Raw genomic sequence first — 20,955 nt, forward strand, 5'->3', positions numbered from 1 at the left:
ATGGATGTGGTGAGAGAGGACATGCAGGTGATGGGTGTAACAGAACAAGATGCAGAGGACAGAAAGATATGGAAGAAGATAATCTGCTGTGGCAACCCCTAACAGGAGCAGCCGAAAGAAGATTCTAAATGTGTTTATTACTGAATTGGAATTAGTTTTAATTTTCACAAAACTCATTACTTTTCTCAAAGAAACAGCACATATTCATTCATTAACTTATGATTAAAGGAACTGATGCATGCAGCTGCAGTTTGCCTCAGGTTTATCAAATCGTGTACAATTAGTTAGAAAATCATTAGAGGGTGGTTTTGTGTGCCCAGTCTAAAATAAAGGGAGGAAATCTAGTTCAAATTTGACAGTAGAAATAAAGTGAGTGTTAACACTTCACCCAAGATAAACCTTTCATATATCTCCCAAAGACTGTTAATAAGACTGTTTCCTTGAGAGACTACAAAGACGTTTCAAAGGAAATTTGGGTAGCAGTAGTAGTATTGTTACATGTACAGAATGCAGTAATTTTTTTTATTTTTTTATTAATTTTATTACAATCCATACAAAGCAATCAAGTTTTTACAAAGAGAAAAATTAAGTGAAGAACAGATCAGAACAGATTAAATTTAAGGGCTTGTAAACATACCTAAATTAATAAATTCTCTGTGCTTTATGAACTTATTTTAAAATATTACTGATTAGATTCTGCCATGTTTTGAAATAAGTCTGTACGGATCCTCTAACTGAGTATTTTATTTTTTCCAACTTCAAATAATATAACACATCGGTTTCCCGCTGACTTAAAAGAGGAGAGTTTGGGTTTGTCCAGTTTATGAGAATAAGTCTGCGTGCCAAAAGTGTAGTGAATGCAATCACAATTTGCAGTAAAATTTTCACCTACATGTCCTACCAACATGAAACACATTACAACTTTACAGCACCATAAGAAGGAAAATAAATTTTTTTTTTTTTAAAAGACAAGCTCAAATACTCAGATAAATGCTCACTCATATAGAAAATTATCAAAAAGGGCAAATGCAAAGAAGAGTAAATAAGCTCATCGTTCGTAGTGAAGAACAATCTAGAAAGAATTTCAGAATTTTTCACGTCACATACTCAATGAAGGATGCTCAATTTATAACTATGAGAATTGTAGGTTAACTTCAGACTATCTAAAACGGTCTCTTTCCAAAATTAACCTCATTGTTGATTGGCCAGCTGGCAGAAATTAATGAAAAGACATTGGTTCTCATGACATTTGGATGAGATACTAAATCAAAGCAGTCTGACTATTCAAAGCAGGTGACTCTTTAGCAAGACAGGTAAATATGTATGTCCTGTAGATAGCCATCAACAATAACCTGTATCAGAACTTTCCAGGAATTCTGACTTTTCTTTAAAACACTGGTTTATAGCCCATTTACACCTATGTATGCATGGAAGGAAACATCCCTGAATGGGACAAGTGCTAATCAATTCGAGGGTATGTAGAAATATCCGTACTAGTCCAGTTTAGAGTCACTGATGTGTCACTAATGTGCATATTTTTGGGTTGTGATGTAAATCTGTGTTTCAGTTAAAAACACTCAATGAAACAAGTACAGCACAGCATATGACCTCTGTGCAATCTGTGATTAGGCCATGATTCAAATCCAGGAAAGCAGAGCAACAATAACCAGGAATGAATAGCTCTACATCAAAGTGAAAAATTAAAAATAAAAGTGTTCTTTCATGTGTTGGCAGTCCTGATTTATAATTCAACTATATGTTGCATGTAAGATTTAATTTCATGGACAACTCTTTTTTTAATACTGTACAGTACAAGGACCTGAACAACAGTGCTCTGTATCATTTAATCTCTCCATTCAACAGTACTGAACACGCGCAATACCGTTCCGATTGCGGGGGTGGGTCCTATCTGCTGCGCATTAACTAGCCTTGGACTAGGGGACTGGTCCATCACATTAGAGAACGATGTTAGTCCAAAGACACAGCTATTAATTCAGGTTCATTCTAGGATCTACCTATTTATTTTAAGTCTAAATGAATCACGGAGTGAGCGAGCTGAAGCATAACCCCCGAAATGCCTCGTCAGGGCAATTTGTAAATGGTTAATATTATGAAATGGTGTTAAAAATCACTTTAAGTCTCAACTAATTTTAAGAAAGATCGGCGGGGATGGTAGGGGCTGAATATGATCTCCTTATCGAAAATATGTAAACAAAACAGTGACGTTTTCAAGTTCTTTTAAACAAGAATGTATCTTTGTACAAATCTATATTTTACTGACTGTTCGCCCACGCTTTTACTTCGCAAAAAAAATCCCACAAGTTTGACAACTGCTGCGCGACTATACCTAAAGTTCACCATTATTCGACGTCACTAACGCCCTAACTCCATCCACCTCATCGGGTAGCATGTTTACACGCCGGCAGTGTCATTTGTAGCCATTTCTGTTGTGATCCTGATCTCGGTCTTATTGGTTAATGCAACATTTTGAAATTTCAAAGAGTCACGCCCATAGCAACGGCATTCTAGCAACTCCCTGATTGGATCACAGCTAGCGGTTGTTGACCAATTACAATGAAGCAACACAATCCAGTACTACGGCTGCAATATTCGAATCGTAGAAGGGTTTGGTACTTCTATATTCTGTGCTAAGAAAGTGTTTAAAGGGATATTTACCTTATTATAGTCGATGCGAAAGAGCTAAACGTTCGGTCAAGAATATTGTTTGGGTGAACGCTATCTGAGACTCAAGGTAAGAACGTTATTTCTGCTCCTTGTAGTATATACCATACCTTCTCACTAGAAGTCTACTTCTAAGTCTCTTTTAAATCTGCACCTAAATTAGGAAGATATTATTTTAACAACTTCTTGGATGTTCCGTTTGTGCTCGTAGTATCGTTGGATTAAAGTTGCTATTATTTCGTTCCAGATTTCACAAAAGTTTCAATTTGCACATTGTTTTTTGTGTGCATAAGTTTTTAATTCTCTATCCGCTAGTGCTGAAAGATTAGCTCTTTAAATAAATTTTATGTGCATAAGTTTTTAATTGTCTGTGCGCTAGTGCTGAAAGATTGGCTCTTTAAATAAACACCGGGGGGCTGACGCCTAAGAAGAAGGGGGCATTTATTTCTTCTTATGCAAGAACCGGAGTGAACGGCTCATAATGGCTTCATCTTAGTTGCCGGAGTGAACTGTTCAAATGTTGATATAAAAGCATAATGAGTAATCATATAGTGAGGACGATTCGTCTTGGGTTTGAAAAATTCAGTGTTGGAAGACCCACGCCTCCCCGTATTGTCGGCATTTTTAGCGACGTGCGGTCGCATCCCATTGAATGAACCCAACACAAAGAAACTAAACGCTGAGTATGAATCTATTGTCTGTTGTTGAAGGAATTTGCCAGTGACGCTATAACTTTCTCAAATATAGACCGACCATTATTTAAACAAGAATTAAATACGCTTAACAACATTACATTTTCATTTCCAAATGCTGGAATTCAAAGAGGTTATTGTGCCTATTTCACGTTTCTTGGGTATTGTGCATCATTTTGGGGGGCTTCACCAAAGAGTCTTATCAAGGTATAAGTGGAAAGCTGTTTCAGCATACTTGCTACACTGTTTTGGTTGTGAAGCATTTTGAAATATTACTGTTAGACGCTATAACTGCTGCAGATGGTAGAAGCATGGCATACTGGTCAAGGCAACCTGTATATATTATACGTGCTGCAAACTGACACTGTGAATAGCAATGATGCTTCAGAGGTATATATCCCTGTACTTGTCCTTGTGGTGTTAGCACATCCTTGCAGTATTTTCTTGGGTTTACTTCCATGTACTCCAGTTTTACTCCCACATCCTTCAAGCCTTGCAGGCTTTATATAGTGTTTTCCATTAAAAGTATTCTTTATATCGCACTATTCCATAATAAAGACTATCCATGGGGATCACTGTTCCAGAATTCTAATGTTCTTATCCTGAATGGTGATAAGCCTTTGTTTATTAAATTAGCGTTTTGTCTTTTTGATCATAGCCAGTAATCCAGCAGTGTTATTTTTTAAATCATTGTGATCTAAAGACCAGCATGATTGTAAGGACAATGTGACACGACTATTATTTTCATATAGTTAGAGGAGTTGTAGATATGGCTTGTGGAAATGTTATTGGGTGTAAACTGTGACACTGAATGTATAGCTTGTTGTCTTTCAACTTCACGGTTGTCACTGATGCAATTGGGGTAATTTGCCTGGGTCAATAAAAAGGAGCAATTTTAATCTGAACAGAAGATGCTATTGGAAGCAATACCGTTTTGCCAGTATTGACCTGTACAAAGCAATACTTACCCAGGAGTGTTCTTTCTGTGAAGTTGACATCATCATTAACTAGCATATGAATGGAACGCAAAGGCATTCCAACGAATCAGGTGTTCTAATGGTAATGAGCTGCTAAGACAGAGAAATAGAGGAAACTGGCAGAAGTCCATTGATCTTCACCTGCTTTGTTTTACAGTGGAACAAGAAAACATCTCTGTATGCTCTGCTCCTATTCTACAGTTAGTACTAGTTATTAACGGTACTGTTTATGCTATAATGCTGTTCCATCTCCATCAGACTGTCCACAGTTAAATCAGATAACGGTAGTCATTACATTTGATTCATCAAAAGACAAGTCTCCAATTAATTCTTGTAATTAGTTTTCTGAAGTTACACTGCTTTTACTTTATTCAAAATATTGGCCAAAAATTAAAACAGATCTGAAAAGAAATGGTGATTTATGCAACCACAACTGATTTGTGATTGAGTAGAAATATGGAAGCATACCCTATCATAATAGTTCATTATATCGATGAGGAATATATTCTGAAACGCATATGCTTACAATGCTGCCTCTTTAAATTAGTGCACCTTTTATTAAAATAACTTTTTTTTTCCCAACAAAAGGAATGCAACTGCTCAAGGACTGGCTCTGGTAGCAACACATGACAATGAACTTGAGCTTGCTATATAGTCATGATGTTACATGTACAACAGAACTGCTAGGCTGTGTTTAAGTAAATGTCTTAATCTTGCATTACTTTTAGATTTTATTGCTTTAATTTTGCATACACGCACTATAGTTGATTTCTAATACAGCAGAACCCCAAACAAACATTTCCATGTTTAATATTATTCCCATATTTTGCATTTTTGAATGATGTCTGCTTTTTTCACAGATTAACATTTTTAAAAATAGGATGAATGTTGTATTAATATTTGTAAAGTTTACGTATATTAGTTATTTACTGTATTAAACAGTCATACAAATGTTTCTTATCCTCATTGTAAAACATTACTAAACACTACGTTTTTAAATTTTCATCTACTCCAGCACTTAACATTTTCATATTAACAATGTTTTAAGTAGTTCTTTGCAACATGGAGGTTGTACAGTAGTGTGTGTCAACAGAATACTGTATGTGCAGTTGGCAGGACTAGGTGCATATTTTATTGTATAGTTAAGTTATTGCAATCATAAAATTAATAATAGACAATTATGTACCTCCTAGATAAGTCAGAAATGTGATTATTGCCAATTTCACCCCTGTCATTTTAAGCTCAACTCTTAAGTCACTAGGCCATCATTCTTACAAGCATTGAGACGCCCTCAAAATACACCACACAAAATAGATGTTTTATTTTTGCTTCATGTTCAGTGTGAAAAATATTTTCCTCGGATCACCACTGATGAATAAATCATAATTAAATTTGCTGACCCCAGGAGACCTTTGTGCATTCTGTGTAGGATGCATATTTTTCACTTCTGGCAGGAAACAAAAAGTATTTTTGTTCTGTTGACCTCTTTATTTTAAGGGCTCCCCTTTTCCTCCAGTGCATTGCCCACCAGAGACTGTAGTTTATTTAACCTGACTGGACATTAAATATGTCTTTTCTGTTATCTTTTTATTGAAAATTCACTTCAGATTTGTTATATCCCAAAATATACATCTGATTTAAATTGTATTAGTACTTAATATAAACTTGGAATATGCAAACCATTTAATGAATTAAAACGCTGTTTGTGGTTTGGCATCCATCCCACTACTGTTGCTTACTTTAATGGGGAGCTGCTGAGCCACTTTCAACTGTGAATTTTGCAGTAATGCTTAACTCTGCCTCCTAAAGATACCACTAGACAAACATTGGCTGGGAGTAGAACTGACAGTCACACAAAGTAAAACAAGGAAGTGGCAGAACTTTGCCCCATTCAATTTGATCACATGTACTATCCACACTGCTCGGGCATGTTATGCTTTTATGTTTACACTTTAGTGGGAAACTCTTGTTCACCCACTATTAACTGTAAAAGTGCTGCTTCACTTGGGGAAACTAAAGATGCCTGGTAGGTCGGCATAAATTGGGGTGAGTATAATTTGCCATAATTTTCAGAAGAGGAAACTCCATGAAAGAGGAGGACAGATTTGTTCAAGCCAATTATTTATGAATAATCATTCAATCATGGGAGCAATAATTTAAAGTAGTTCTGCAAATTAGAAAAGGAGAAGGAGTAAATGTCTGATGGAAATAAATGATTTTCTATTATTATTATTTTATGTTAAGCCCTGGATTTTATAGCAATATTACAGACCTCTAATGTTAAAACCTAGCTGTATTGATTGGTATGCATTAATTTAAAACTTTAATTGTACAGTTGTTACATTTTCATTCAAGTGCATTGTGTTTAGAAATTATTTGTTTTCCATTTTGTTTCTTATAAAGTGATGCATTGTTTACTTGTTTTTTTTTCCTTCCTGACATGCTGACATTGAAAACTTAAAAGTCCATGGCACATGAGTGATTATTTTTTTTTTTTTAATCAACAGTATATCTGTAAGATACATCATAATAGTTTCCTTAGTATGCAACTTTAAAATTGCCACTAAAAAGTATGGTCGGGCCTCATTTTAGGTCATTTATACAGTATTCTGAGCACAGTAAGGTGTGAAGTTAAAGATTTACTATCGTTTCATTATTAATCATTGTCTTTGTCAAACTCTCTCTTTCTTGTTACCATTTCCTGGGAACAGCTTACACTCCATGCCACTTCTACGAATATTTTGTGAATTCTTCTGGAAGATGGTCAGGGGTGGGCAATGTCTGTCTTGGAGAGCCACAGTTGCTACAGGTTTTCATTCCAACCAAATTGTTTAATTAGAAACCAATCCTTGTCCATCTCAGACCATATTTAATCTTATGGCTCATTAGTCTGCCCAATGTAAAGTTCTTATCATAGATTTTTTTTTCCTTTCCAAGGTTACCATCAAAATAATTTGAAGCCTAAAACAGATCATTTTCAGTCTGTCATATTTTTCTATTAAGTGTTTTATTAAATCAAACAGAGCATGATGAACACACATAGATGTAAATGGGGGAAAAAAGCTAGATGAAGAACTGCTGGCTCCTTTGTCATTTACGTCTTCTTGCAAATAAGGAGCCATTAAAACACTGAATGCAGCTGTTTTATGATTGAAATAAGCAATTAAGAGGGAGGGGGACCTTAACAAACGAGACCACTAAAATGAAGCATCAAAATGTCACTTAATAAGTGCTTCAACAGTAATAATTGACTTCTCATTAAGAAACTGGGTTGGAGCAAAAACCTGCAGCCACTATGACTCTCCAGGACTGACATTGCCCACCCCTGGTCTAGCTAAAGAAAAGTTTAGTTTCTTTCTATTTCTATTTTTAGAGCATAATTGGAAAGTTTTCATTAACTTTCTTGCCGTGTCATATGTATATATTGTGATTATTACGGAAAGGTACGGTATTAAACAAAAAATGATTATTTCTGTTGAGCACTTGCTTTTTTTCTTTTCTTTTCTCCCAGAAGATGCCAGTGTCTAGAAATCCAAGAGCAGTAACCAGCAAGATACCCAAGATAAGTTGTAACACCACAAATGTGGAAAATCTCAAGGCTGACAAGGTATCTATTGGCCATTACTTGACAGTCAGTGTTTTCTTGTTCTCTTTTCCCTGACAATTGCTGCTTAGTCACTGCAAGTGTTTAGAATTGTAGACATCTCTCTCCCCAATCCCCTGTTAAAAAGAGGTCATTAGCTACTTCTAATGTGTATTTCACAGTTGGTTTTGTTAAGTGATACTGCCTTATGTTTATTTGAAAGTCAAATTTTGTTCAAAGGGTACGAAAGTACATGACTCTCCTGATAGTCATTTCTTTTAGGTGACCCACTCCGCATTGATTCTGTTTCCAACTACACCCTAATTTTCCATGTGTTCCATGAATAGCACCTACCAGGACAGTCTGTGGAACTGGATTAATATGACTCTTATTTTCACTGGCATTTTCACTTTAACAGGCAACCTGTGCAGGTTTTTTTTTTTTTTTTCCCCCCTTGGCTGGTATCTTAACACAGCATTAAGGTATACCGGCTCCCAGTGACAATACTTAAAACAGATGAATGGTTGACACATTTAAACACTGTCCTTACTTAAATCATCCATCCAACCATTTTCCAACATTGCTTAATCCAATTTATGGGAATCCCTTGTCTTGTTAGGCATGCTTGTGCACACTCTTCTTATACAGGGCACCGTTCGTTCCACCACAAGGCCCATTATCACAAATGCCCACACTCACCCTTTGACAATATAGAGCCACTAATTAACCCAACTTGTACATAATTGGGATGTGAAAGGAAAACTCACAGACACATGGGGAAAAGATGCAAGCACAACACAATGACCAGGCTGGAACTGGTATGTAGTAGCACATCCACTACACCAACCTTATGATGCAATATTTTCATTTGCCAAACTAGTTATTGTTTCTTCTTGCGTTTTCAAAACATTCTTTTTATTTTAAAGGAAGAGAACAGTCAAACAAAGCGTTCATCAACCTCTCCTCAAGGAGCACCCAAGAAAAGATCCGCATTTGGAGACATCACCAATGTAAGCAACGAGGCTGCATGTAATCACTGAACTATACTCAAATGTAGTCCTTTTCAATTGTCTAGAAAGATAATCCATAATGACTGTAACACTGAATAATAGAACTATAAGTTTATATGCTATTCAAGAGATATGAAAGAAAAGTTAAGAAAAAAAGAAATATACTTCATTTGTCCAGTTTACAAGTTGTGTAGTGGGTGTTTTACAAGGTGTTAATGACATCTAATAGTGTGATTAATGAAATAAAATAACCTGCAGGTACTGTCTGTGAATAAAGAGAAAACTGCAATCCATCATGTAAAAGGAATGCCTTTGTGGTCTGATGGGACTTATTACATATAGTAGAATAGTCAATATAAAGGAAGACAATTTGGGTTTTTATCTCTGATTGGCTAAAAATGTTGGGATGAACTTTCATATATCAAATGTCATCCTTGTAACTTTCTTTATTTTACCAGGCCAGCAAAGCACAGTTTCTTCAGGTGAAGAAGAATGCAGTGAAGCAGCCCAAAAAGGCACAAAAGGTGGAAGCCGCACCACAGCCTGTGCCTGAAAATAAAGTGGTTGTACAGAAAAAGTAAGTCATCTCTTTAATTAAAGCACCCATCTACACTCGCTATTAGCTTAAACTTCTCATCTGGAACTACATTAGTGTACTCCCTCAAACTTTCAGATCATATTGATTAGGGTGAAGGAAAGGTGAAGAGAATGCTGGAATGAATAAGTTAATGTTTGGAGGGGAAGGGAGAAGAGGCATAAAAGAGGTAGGCATCTTAGCTGGGTTTCTTGTGTAGTAAAGCTGTTGGGAGGATTCTTGTTCAGTGCAGATGAGACTGGAAGTGGGTTCATAAAAGCTGTTATGACTGAGGGGACAGATTGCAGACCAGTATGAAAACTTATGATGATATCAAGTAATTGTATACTTATTTAGATTAGTTATTTTGGTGAAAGTAAGGACGTTCTATGTAACTGCAAACCTGGTGTCAAGATAGAATTTGCACTAAACCCTTAACTTGTAAAGTTATTTAAAGACAATACCCACTGCAAGGTGATTCAGGATGAAACAGAAAAGTTAAATCTCTTAGGTATTTCACATTATCCAGGAATTTACCAAAACAGTGCTGATTCTGACCAATACAGCCTGTTTTCACTGACTAATTGAAAAACGATTGAAAATGAGATTAACGGTAATCCCTCCTCGATCGTGGGGGTTGCGTTCCAGACCCCCCCGCAATAGGTGAAAATCTGCGAAGTAGAAACCATATGTTTGTATGGTTATCTATACTAATAAAAGGCAAAGCCCTGACTGACTCACTGACTGACTGACTCATCACTAATTCTCCAAGTTCCCATGTGGGTAGAAGGCTGAAATTTGGCAGGCTCATTCCTTACAGCTTACTTACAAAAGTTGGGCAGATTTCATTTCGAAATTCTACGCGTAATGGTCATAACTAGAAGCTACTTTTCTCCATTTACTGTAATGAGGTTGAGCTGGATGGCTGTGGGGGGCAGAGTTTCGTGTGACATCACGCCTCCCACGTAATCACGTGAACTGACTATCAACGCAGTACGTAGAAAACCAGGAAGAGCTCCAAAAAGCGCTAAAGAAAACATGCATTAAATAATCGAGAAGGCAGCGAAACAATAAGAAGCGAGCGACTGACATTTACAACCATATTCATGAGTGCTGCTACTTCAGAAACAAAGCACGGTGTAAACTTAAAGTTTAAATTAAGTTCATAGACAGGCTGCCGCTGGTGTTTGTCATGCCCACGGTAATGCGGGATACAAGTTTAACCAGAGGACGCAGGATATAAACGAGAGTTTTGATCACTTTGTAACTAAGTTAAAATTGCAGGTGAAGGGCTGTGCTTATGCAAATTCCGAGACTGTGTTTGTGGGGATTGACAGTTAAGGCGGGTGGGGGAGTCACGTCATCAACTCCCCTCCCATTCACCTCATTTCGCTCTGAGCTGAGCTCCACGGTTAACGCCGTCTTCCGAAGCAACTTCGTCACACTGCCACCAAATACTCACAGAAAAATCCACAAGTTAATACACACCCTGTCTCTAGAGTTTCTCCACACTCAATGTATTCCTCGCGTCCCCTTAATCCCCTCTGATCTCACATTTCAATTCAGATGCCTCCAATTTCCAGTAAGGCTCTGCTGCGCGATGACAAGTAATAAGTCTCAGGGACAGACCCTACAAAACGATGCCATTGATTTCAGGCAAGATTGCTTTTCTCCTGGACAACTATACTTGCATTCTCAAAAGTAACCTCAGCAGCTTCGTCATATTACAACGAGTGCAGCCAGAAACTTTTAAGTGCCGGGTCTTACTTAACATTAAATTAAGCCGTGGACATCGCAACATCACACAAGAGAGCAGCTCACGTGAACTTACTGAACGCAGTACGAGTGATCACTTCCATGCATCAAACCTGTTCAAAAAACGCATTACACAATTGACAAGGTGATGGCTTTATATGGCGTTCGTTTATAAAGCAGCGAAGAGGCTGTGTGAAGGCAACTACACAAAAACACAGCAGAGCGCCACACTCTGAATGTATTCCTGGCATCACCATTATACCATCTGATCTCCCATTTCAATTGAAATGCCTCAAATTTCCAGTAAGGCTCTGCTTCGCGATGACAATTAATAAGTCTCAGGGACACACCCTACAAAAGGTTGCCATTGATTTGAGGCAACATTGCTTTCCTATATATATATATATATATATACACACACCCCGATCTACATACTGTCAAATAAACGAACCACACAGCCTAGCGCAACATGAGAGGCTTCGCCTTTAGCGCTGACGTTTGATGTTCGATTTGCGAGAGTGGGTGCAGTGAGTGTGTACTGCCTGATGAGCCCATCAGGCAGTTGGATTTAGTTTTTAAATTTCTATGGTGAAGAAAAATTTAGGCAATGATGATTATATTTAACTTTCATTCCTACTAAACATATTTCTGTCGACCAAATAAAAATTACTTATATTTAAAATTTAACTAGAACTTGAACAAATACAATAGTTCACAATACCCACGCAGCACTAAGTGCACGTAAGATTAGGAGTCATCCGTTTTAACAAGCAGCGTATTGCACTGATACGAAATATCCTGCCCATTTAATTATTTAGGAATGGATAGATAAATTAAGATTTTGTACAAATAATGTTTTTAATTTTTCTTCCTTAATGGATTCTGGCACCCCCAGCAACAGCTGCTCACACCCCAAAGGATAGATATATATATATACTAGCAAAATACCCGCGCTTTGCAGCGGTGAAGTACTGCATTAAAATTTTTATTAAGAAGAAAATTTAACCTTTTTAAACTGAAAATATGCCAATAATTATTTAAGGATCTCTTTGTATACCATGTTGTCAGTTCGGCCCTCCGGTTGTAAAATGACCAAGCTGTGCGCTGGGCTTACTCTTGAGCATGCAACTTAAAGTTGGCCATGTGAACAGTAATCTTGTCTCAAATCTCACAGCTTGAAGTGCTGCTGTCATAATCGGTTTGAGTTTCATGGTTTGTTTCAATTATGACAGTATTTGCAGGATTTGTTGTATTGAAGTGACATTCGGCATCTGTCAAGCGTTGTAAGCACACAACCGGTTTCAGCGATAAAACCACATCCAGCTTTTGAGGGTTTAAACATTCATAAACATCAAAGTGTCCACTACTGAAATCGTCACCTGTGAATCTAAGATGTTTAAGAGGCATTGGCGGTTGTCGAAAGGTGTAAAATATTTGGCCATTTCGGTACACTTGAAAGCGACAACCGAACAATTCAGCGGCATTGTGTGTGTGTGTGTGTGTGTATGTATATATATATACTAGCAGAATACCCGCGCTTCGCAGCGGAGAAGTAGTGTGTTAAAGAAGTTATGAAAAAGAAAAGCAAACATTTTAAAAATAACGTAAGATGATTGTTAATGTAATTGTTTTGTCATTGATATGAGTGTTGTTGTCATATCTATATATATATATATATATATATGTATATATATATATATATATATATATATATATATATATATATATATATATATATATATAAAAAAGCTACGATTGCAGCGAGAAGTAAAAAGAAAAGGAAACATTTTAATAATAGCGTAACATGATTGACAATGTAATTGTTTTGTAATTGTCATGAGTGTTGCTGGCATATATATATATATATATATATATATATATATATATATATACATATATATATATATACATATACACACATACATATATATACATATACATATATATACACATACTGTATATATACACACACATATATATACATACTGTATATACAACATATACATATCTACATATATACTGTATATACACATATATATACAAATCTACATATATATATCTACATATATATATTAGGTGGGACTCGATTAAAAAATTAATCCAATTAATTAGAGGCTGTGTAAGAATTAATCTTGATTAATCGTATGTAATCGACACGTAAATTTGCCCCAAATCGCAAATGTTTTTTTTTTATTTAAAACGGTTTTAGTGGGCTTACAGAATCAAATAATAGACATGGACATGAATATTGTAAACTGAAGCTGTTTTAATTTCTGAAAAAAAGCTTTTAAACTGCATTTGAATTCAAAACAGAAACAAAAATATCATCCCTGGTTAAAATTGGGCAGACTTAAAAATAAAGTGGTAGTTTAAGTACTTTAAGTACATTTTCAGAATAGTATTGTCTTTAAATAATAATAACCAAAATTTCACCATAAAGTGCAGTTTTTCTTCTTAAAAAATAAGTCAGAAACATAAAAGGTAATTTGACCAGCTTACTCTTTAAACTCTGAGTAACATTAGCCAAAATTATTTTGTACATTAGGCTAAAACAGTGTGATCATTGAACATTTTGTAATTAGATGTATTTAGAATTACTAACGGTCACGGAAGTCCAATGATCCCCAGTAAGAGCCACAAAGTCCGCTTTCTGTAATGCATCTAATTTTGCTTGCTTTTCAGTGTGCACAAAACCATGCTTTTATCAAGGCTTACTCGGGTAGTCGAAATGATCAGTCGTAGGACGCGCTTTATTCCGACTCTAACATTTTTGTAGCTGTGATGTGTGCATCAGTGTAATGGATGTACCAGGAAATCATGCATTGACAAAAGTTCCCGCTTGCTTGGAATTGAAAGTGTGATTAAATGCGTTATTTTTTAACGCGTTATGGAGTACATGCATCGAAGCTTCTCAACTGTGCTTGTGCTAAGAAAGGGAAAATTTTAAAAATAACGTAACATGATTCTGCGTTAACCTAATATTTTTCATACGTCCCAAACCAAGGAGATGGGAAGGTAAAATGAATCGGTAGCGCGTACATAGTCAGTACATCCCTCTCGGGAATCGAACCTCAATGTCGGTTAGAGGCTTAAGACTCTACAATTGCCACCGCTTGTCTATGCTAAAGTATGTATTGTAGATCGGGCTATAGATATACATTTATATATATATACCCGTGTATCGCAGTGGAGAAGTAGAAGTTATGAAAAAGAAAAGGGAACATTTTAAAAATAACGTAACATGATTGTCAATATACAGTAATTGTTTTGTGAGTGTTATTGAATGTTGCTGTCATCAAGGATTTGATTATCATTATTTCTTTCAATCAGGCTCGTATTTGTGCGATGTGTTCAAGTTACATTCCGTGTTTGTCAATCGCTGTAAAGATAAGAGGTTTCATTCATCGATTAGTTCCTTACTGCATCAATAAACAGCTCGTCTTCCTTTTTATCTGTGATGTGACAAACTGCATGCACGGGTTTTTTTTACGCTGTCTTCCTTTAGCGGACATTGACTTTTTCCACCGTGTGCTTTGTTTCCACAGTAGCTGCATTTATGAATATGCTTATCAGACGCTTCATATTTTTTGCTGCCTTTTCAATTGTGTAATTCGGTTTTGTTCAGCTCTTTGGAACTGTTGCTTTTATCTGTGCACTGCATCAGTTCACGTGAGCCACTCGGTGTACTTGCATCGAAGGTTCCCAGCTGTGCTGGTGCCATCTCGTGCTATGTCCATAGCTTTATTTAATGTTACCTTAGTCCTGGCACTTAAAACTTTCTCTGGCAGTTTCGCTGAGTTTGTGTCAAACACCACCCTGACCATCTCATCTTCCTCTCCATAAGCACAGTCCTTCACCCGTGAATATTTACCCGTGGCAGTTTGCTATTGGATTGCCGCTGACGGATGGCCTTATATGGGCAGGCACTAAATTACAAACGCCAGCGCAGCCTGTCTATGAACTTAATTTAAAGTGTAGGTTTACATCGTGCTTTGTTTCAAGTAGCAGAACTCGCTTCTTATTGTTTCGCTGCCTTCTCAATTATATAATGCATGTTTTCGTGAGCGCTTTGTTGAGGTCTTCCTGGTTTTCTATGTACTGCGTGATTACGTGGGAGGCGTGATGATGTCACACGAAACTCCGCCCACGGCGTTGAAGCTCATCTCCATTACAGTAAATGGAGAAAAACTGCTTCCAGTTATGACCATTACGCGTAGAATTTCGATATAAAACCTGTCCAACTTTTGTAAGGAAGCTGTAAGGAATCAACCTGCCAAATTTCAGCCTTCCACCCACACACATATATATATATATACACATATAATATATATATATATATATATATATATATATATATATATATATATATATATATATATATATATATATATATATATATATATATATATATATATATATATATATATATATATATATATATATATATATATATATATATATATATATATATATATATATATATATATATATATATATATATATATATATATATATATATATGACAGCAACACTCATATCAGTGACAAAACAATTACATCAACAATCATCTAACATTATTTTTAAAATGTTTCCTTTTGTTTTTCGTAACTTCTTTAACACACTACTTCTCGGTATTTGGCTAGTTTTTATATATTTTAAGCCCTTATAAACTCTCCCACACTGTTTATAAATATTCCCGAGAGTTATACAGCATAATCCCTTTGTATTCTCTTAGATATTAGGTAAGATTCATTGAAATTATGTATATAAACACACTGTTTATATACAGTAAAACCTAAATATTATTTTTAAGATATTAAGTGACTCCGATATCACATATGTTACAGCCATTACGATAGACAGGCCACCAGCAATAAATACGTACAATGCAAGAAAAATAGTATACAGTAAATGTGTGTACAGTGACACTAAACGTACGTACATGTACTAAGTAGTGTAAGTAGAAAATTAATTATGGTTACTCACCAACAATGACACGATGACTTGTCCGATAACAATGAGTTTAATTTTATTGCACAACAAACGAGAGCGTTACAGCTTTTCTAAAGGAGCCACTTCAGGCGATTGTGTAGCACTGCCGTTGTTCTTCTTCTGGCAGTCTTCAATCCAAATCCCTAAAGCAGATTCCATCCAGACTACTGCCTTATTACATCCACTTACAACTCGTTTTGCACCCTGGTTAAAAAGACACTGCGGCCGTAGATCTTATATTCCTTTCCTCCTTTTTAAATAAAAAGAATCGTAGCCTTCAACAAATCCAAAACGTTTACCTTTTCGGCAATCGTTAAAATCTTCCGTTGGCGCTTAGGCACGGCCCCTGAAGCAGTAGCAGATCGTTTTGGAGCCATAATGAAGGGCTTGACTATGCACAAAGATAAACACAAAAGAGCACAAATCTTTCACAGCGAAACACGTTGATGCTGAATGAGCGCGACAAGACTTCCTGGTTAACACTGCATTCAGCTGCTCTGATTGGTTAGCTTCTCAGTCATCCGCCAATAGCGTCCCTTGTATGAAATCAACTGGGCAAACCAACTGAGGAAGCATGTACAGGAAGTAAAAAGACACATTGTCCGCAGAACCCGCGAAGCAGCAAAAAATCCGCGTTATATATTTAGTTATGCTTTCATATAAAATCCGCGATAGAGTGAAGCCGCGAAAGTCAAAGCGCGATATAGCGAGGGATTTATGTACTGGCTTTTGCACATATTAAAAAAAAAAATGTCTGTGTGCTTACTGTATGTAATAGACATAGCCACCACAAGATGGCACACTGACTAAGTAACTAATAACTCTTTAGTAGTGTTTAGTGGTGTTTTAATTTAAAGGGGGATTGAGGAGGACCAGTCTGTTAGCATTAGATTTTCAGGTGAGTCTTCCTCCAAGTGATTATGTAAGGTATTTGTATGACCAAACTCATTGTCATGAAAGAAGTACCACTAACTTCCTCCTGATTTTTCATTAAAGTCTTTTCTGGTCTTAGTGGGCTATTTGTCTTTCAGTAAAGCAAAACTAAACATTTACTTTGAAATCGCGGTATGGGACAAGGTGAAGTATGTGCACCAATGCCACAAAATTAGTGCTGAAGCAACTACTGGAGCTTAGGGATGCAATGTTTGATGTTATCGAAGAGCTTACATGTTATGCTGAAACTCTGTCCAAAGTAAACAAACTTTGTTAAAACAATCAAGACATTTATTTTATTTGTAACACTATGTTAAAGGCAATTTACCATACAAGTTTAGCTCAACAGTCACCAAAAATTAATGTGGGTGACACACTTAATGTTGTTTCGTGTGTAAAAGACCTCTGTAAGCTCTGTTTCATTGAAGGTCATGCTTGTTGCAGATTCACTGACAGGATGACGGCCAATCTGTTGCTGCATCCAAACGGTGCAATCTTTCGCGTTTGTTCCTGGTGCAGTTGTGTTTGTTCTTATGTGTGAGTGAACGTTTCTTGCAGGGAGGGCTTTTGTTCTTTGTCTCCAAAGTAGAAACCTCATCTCAGACACAGAAGAATGTTGTTCTTTTGTGTAAATTCAACCATCTTTTAGGTATTTTCTTAGACATAAACAGTGGAGATAATATGACTCAAACCTGCAACAAACTTGTTGAGTTTTTGTAAGAGGACATTCATGGCAGAGAGTTTGCAACTGAATTAAAGTTTCTGTCTCACCTGCTTCCCCAATGACATCATCACTCCTTTTAAAACATTACAATATTTGGTTAACAAAGACACAAAATCTGCATTTCCAAATATATGTGTTGCATGTAAAATATTTGTAGTAGTTCTAACTTCTGTTGTTAGTGCAGAATGCACAATAATTATAGTGCAGATTTATTCATTCAAGTGTTTAATTTCATGTCTTGGAAGGTTTTAGATTTAATCAGTACTAATGGCATATGTTAAAAACATTGAGTGGATAATGAATAAAATATTAAGTGTCAGCAATATTTTATTTCATTAAATAAATATATAACTCTTACATGAAACACTGTGTTTTATTAATTTAATTTTGTGAATAAAATTGTGTACACTATTTACTAGGGGTAATACCACAAGTAATGAAAATATTACTTTTAAAAAGATATCACTAGGACCTGCTACCTGGTAATCAGACAAGTCTACCGTTATTTTCTCTTCAAAATAGCATCCAAACTGATGCACTTATAGAAGTACAGAAGTCTGATCCAATTAATGTGTGGTTTGTTATTTCATTATAACCCTAATAATTGCATAGTTCATTTACAGATTAGCAAATGTTCAATCTAAATATTTCTTAACTTCACACAGGATTCAATACCAGGGGCTGCTGAGTGCATCCTGTCTTACTGTGCATCTTTATCCATGCATCAGGGGTCATAGAGAAGACCTACTTGTTTGCTTTCACTGAGAGCCAGACAAATGGACTAAACATGATAAACTTTTATATATACACTTGTATTGTGTATGAACAATGGGTAATTTGTCTAGCAGATCACTGTTTGTGATTGAGCACATCATGATGCCACAATTGATCCACGTAGGGCTAATTTTCTTTTATTACAGACTAGCATAGTTTTATAACTATATGTACAATTTTCAAAACTATTTTTTTCTGTTCCCAAGAAACATCAGAGCAATGAGTTCAAGCTGGGAATCTGCCCTGTAGCCCTAATGTCACAAGACTAGTGGAATCTAATATTTCAATAAAGTATATGTTTGTGTTTTAGGTCTTTGAATAAAGCATCAAGCAAAGCGATTCCACCAAGTGACCCACCTGAGCAAAAACTCACTGAAGCTGTTGAGAAATTGCCAGTGAAAGAACCCATCGTGGAAGACGTGCAGTGCAATGTAGAGCAGGTAAGTTGAAAAAGTGATCTTTACTGAAGTAAGGTTCAAATTATTGTCTCAGAGTGCATAATACATTAAGTTGTGGTGGAGGTTGGGGCAGTATTAGCTATGGGTTTTCTCTCTAATAAGCAAACTCTTTCCTGTTTATCCCTTTTATCTGTTCTGCTTATCTGGTTGACTTACTTACATACATACATACATACATACCTAAATTTGGAATTAATTGATTTTTTTTTAAAAAACTCCACAGTGGATTAATAAAGATTTTAAAAAAGAAGTTGCAAAGGAAAAAACTGCTTTATAAGGCATATAATACATTATAATAACTGCAAAGTGAATCATAGAGCATATGATAACATAAGAGCAACCATTAAGAAGGATATTGGAGAGACTAAAAGACTGTTGGAGAGGAATATAGCAGATGAGGCAAAAGAGGACCCCAAGAGATTCTTTCAGTATTTTAGTAGTAAAAGAACAGTCAAGGAGTAGGTCAAGTGCACCGGAAATAGTAAAGGGGAATTATAAGATGCAGACAATGAAATAGTGGATGCCCTAAACTTACATTTATCTGAGGTGTTCACAAGTGAGCAAGTGGATAAACCTCCCAGAGGTAAACGCGACTACTAAGGAGGTACTGAGGGATTTGGAAATTGTAGAGGGAAAAGTACTGCTCAGATTAAATAAACTGAAATCAAACAAATCACCAGGACCAGATAGTATTTACCCTTGAGTTCTTAAGGAGGCTAGTGAGTACATATATAAACCCTTGACACATTTTTAGGAAGTCACTGTGCACTGGATACATTCTGAAGGACTGGAAAATGGCAAATATTATCCTATTATATAAAAAGGGTGATAAGGCAGATCCAAGCAACTATAGGCCAGTAAGCTTAACATGCATCACAGGAAAATTAATGGAATGAATTAAGGACTAGCTGAAGCCCACCGTGGTGTAAGAATAGGAACGGAAAAACGGTGAGAAAGGAATTCAGAAATCAAGAAGAAATAAATACTTCTTGAAAGACGCAGTTGTGAATAGGTGTTTTGGTGGTGACGACAGATAATGAGTCGAAAGATCTAACCCTAGAAAAAGCCACGTACAACTGACCGTGGCAGAAGACTAGTTGTTAGAATTATTGTGAAGAGTAAACAGCATGTGGGTATGAGGAAGGATGCACTTCTGAAATCCGATTATGTAAATATAATCAATACCAACCTCAAAAAGATGTTGTTGTAGAATGTCTCTTAAGTAATTCCTGCAGCTTAATCCAAAAGACTTGTACTACAATATCAGGTCTGTGCTCCGGTCTTTGGGTATCCGACAGTGCATGTAGAATTTTCGGCCAAGCAGGATTACATGTGAAAGTGATAAATAAATGAGGCTGTCTGAATTTACGTACTATGGCCATGGCATCCTGCTAGTTTTGTTGCATGTATCTTGGACTTCCTGGAAATGTGGAAGGTAATATGATCATTTTGCCTACACATACGTTGTTATTTTCAGCGATTGCTTGCAGTGCATCTGACAGTCCTTTGTTTTGTTCCACACGCAAATCTTGTTGATCTAATCTGAGATAGTTGAGACGCACGCCCTCTGTTTTAACATGCGCATCTACGATGTACTGTTGGAATAGTTTGCCGCTGGAGTGCAAAATACTAAATGTATTCATCATTGCTAATCTGTATGGTGGCCAGTTGCTTGTGCTATATCAAGCTTAACCTGGCGGCAATCAAAGCACATATACTGTGCAAGGCATGTACGGGGTCCACTGAGAACCTTGCAGAGGAACGTTCTTTCCTCAGCATGTCCTGGAGTCCTGTGCAGACT

General features: G+C 36.3%; 1 protein-coding gene across 2 annotated transcripts in view; it reads left to right on the forward strand.

The window, feature by feature from the left end:
* Window positions 1-2,574: 2,574 nt before the first annotated feature.
* The window catches only part of ccnb3 (cyclin B3), a 52,760-nt gene continuing 34,379 nt past the window's right edge, over window positions 2,575-20,955 (forward strand). The window contains exons 1-5 of one of the 2 annotated variants that reach the window (XM_039766387.1): window positions 2,575-2,752; window positions 7,866-7,958; window positions 8,861-8,944; window positions 9,403-9,521; window positions 19,007-19,136. In XM_039766387.1, the coding sequence (XP_039622321.1) occupies window positions 7,866-7,958; window positions 8,861-8,944; window positions 9,403-9,521; window positions 19,007-19,136 (426 nt within the window). In that variant the 5' untranslated portion in view covers window positions 2,575-2,752. Of the gene's footprint in view, window positions 2,753-7,862; window positions 7,959-8,860; window positions 8,945-9,402; window positions 9,522-19,006; window positions 19,137-20,955 lie in introns of both variants that reach the window. The other variant, XM_039766386.1, reaches the window with a different exon arrangement.

This window comes from Polypterus senegalus, chromosome 10 (assembly GCF_016835505.1).
Source record: "Polypterus senegalus isolate Bchr_013 chromosome 10, ASM1683550v1, whole genome shotgun sequence".
NCBI classification, from domain to species: domain Eukaryota; kingdom Metazoa; phylum Chordata; class Cladistia; order Polypteriformes; family Polypteridae; genus Polypterus; species Polypterus senegalus.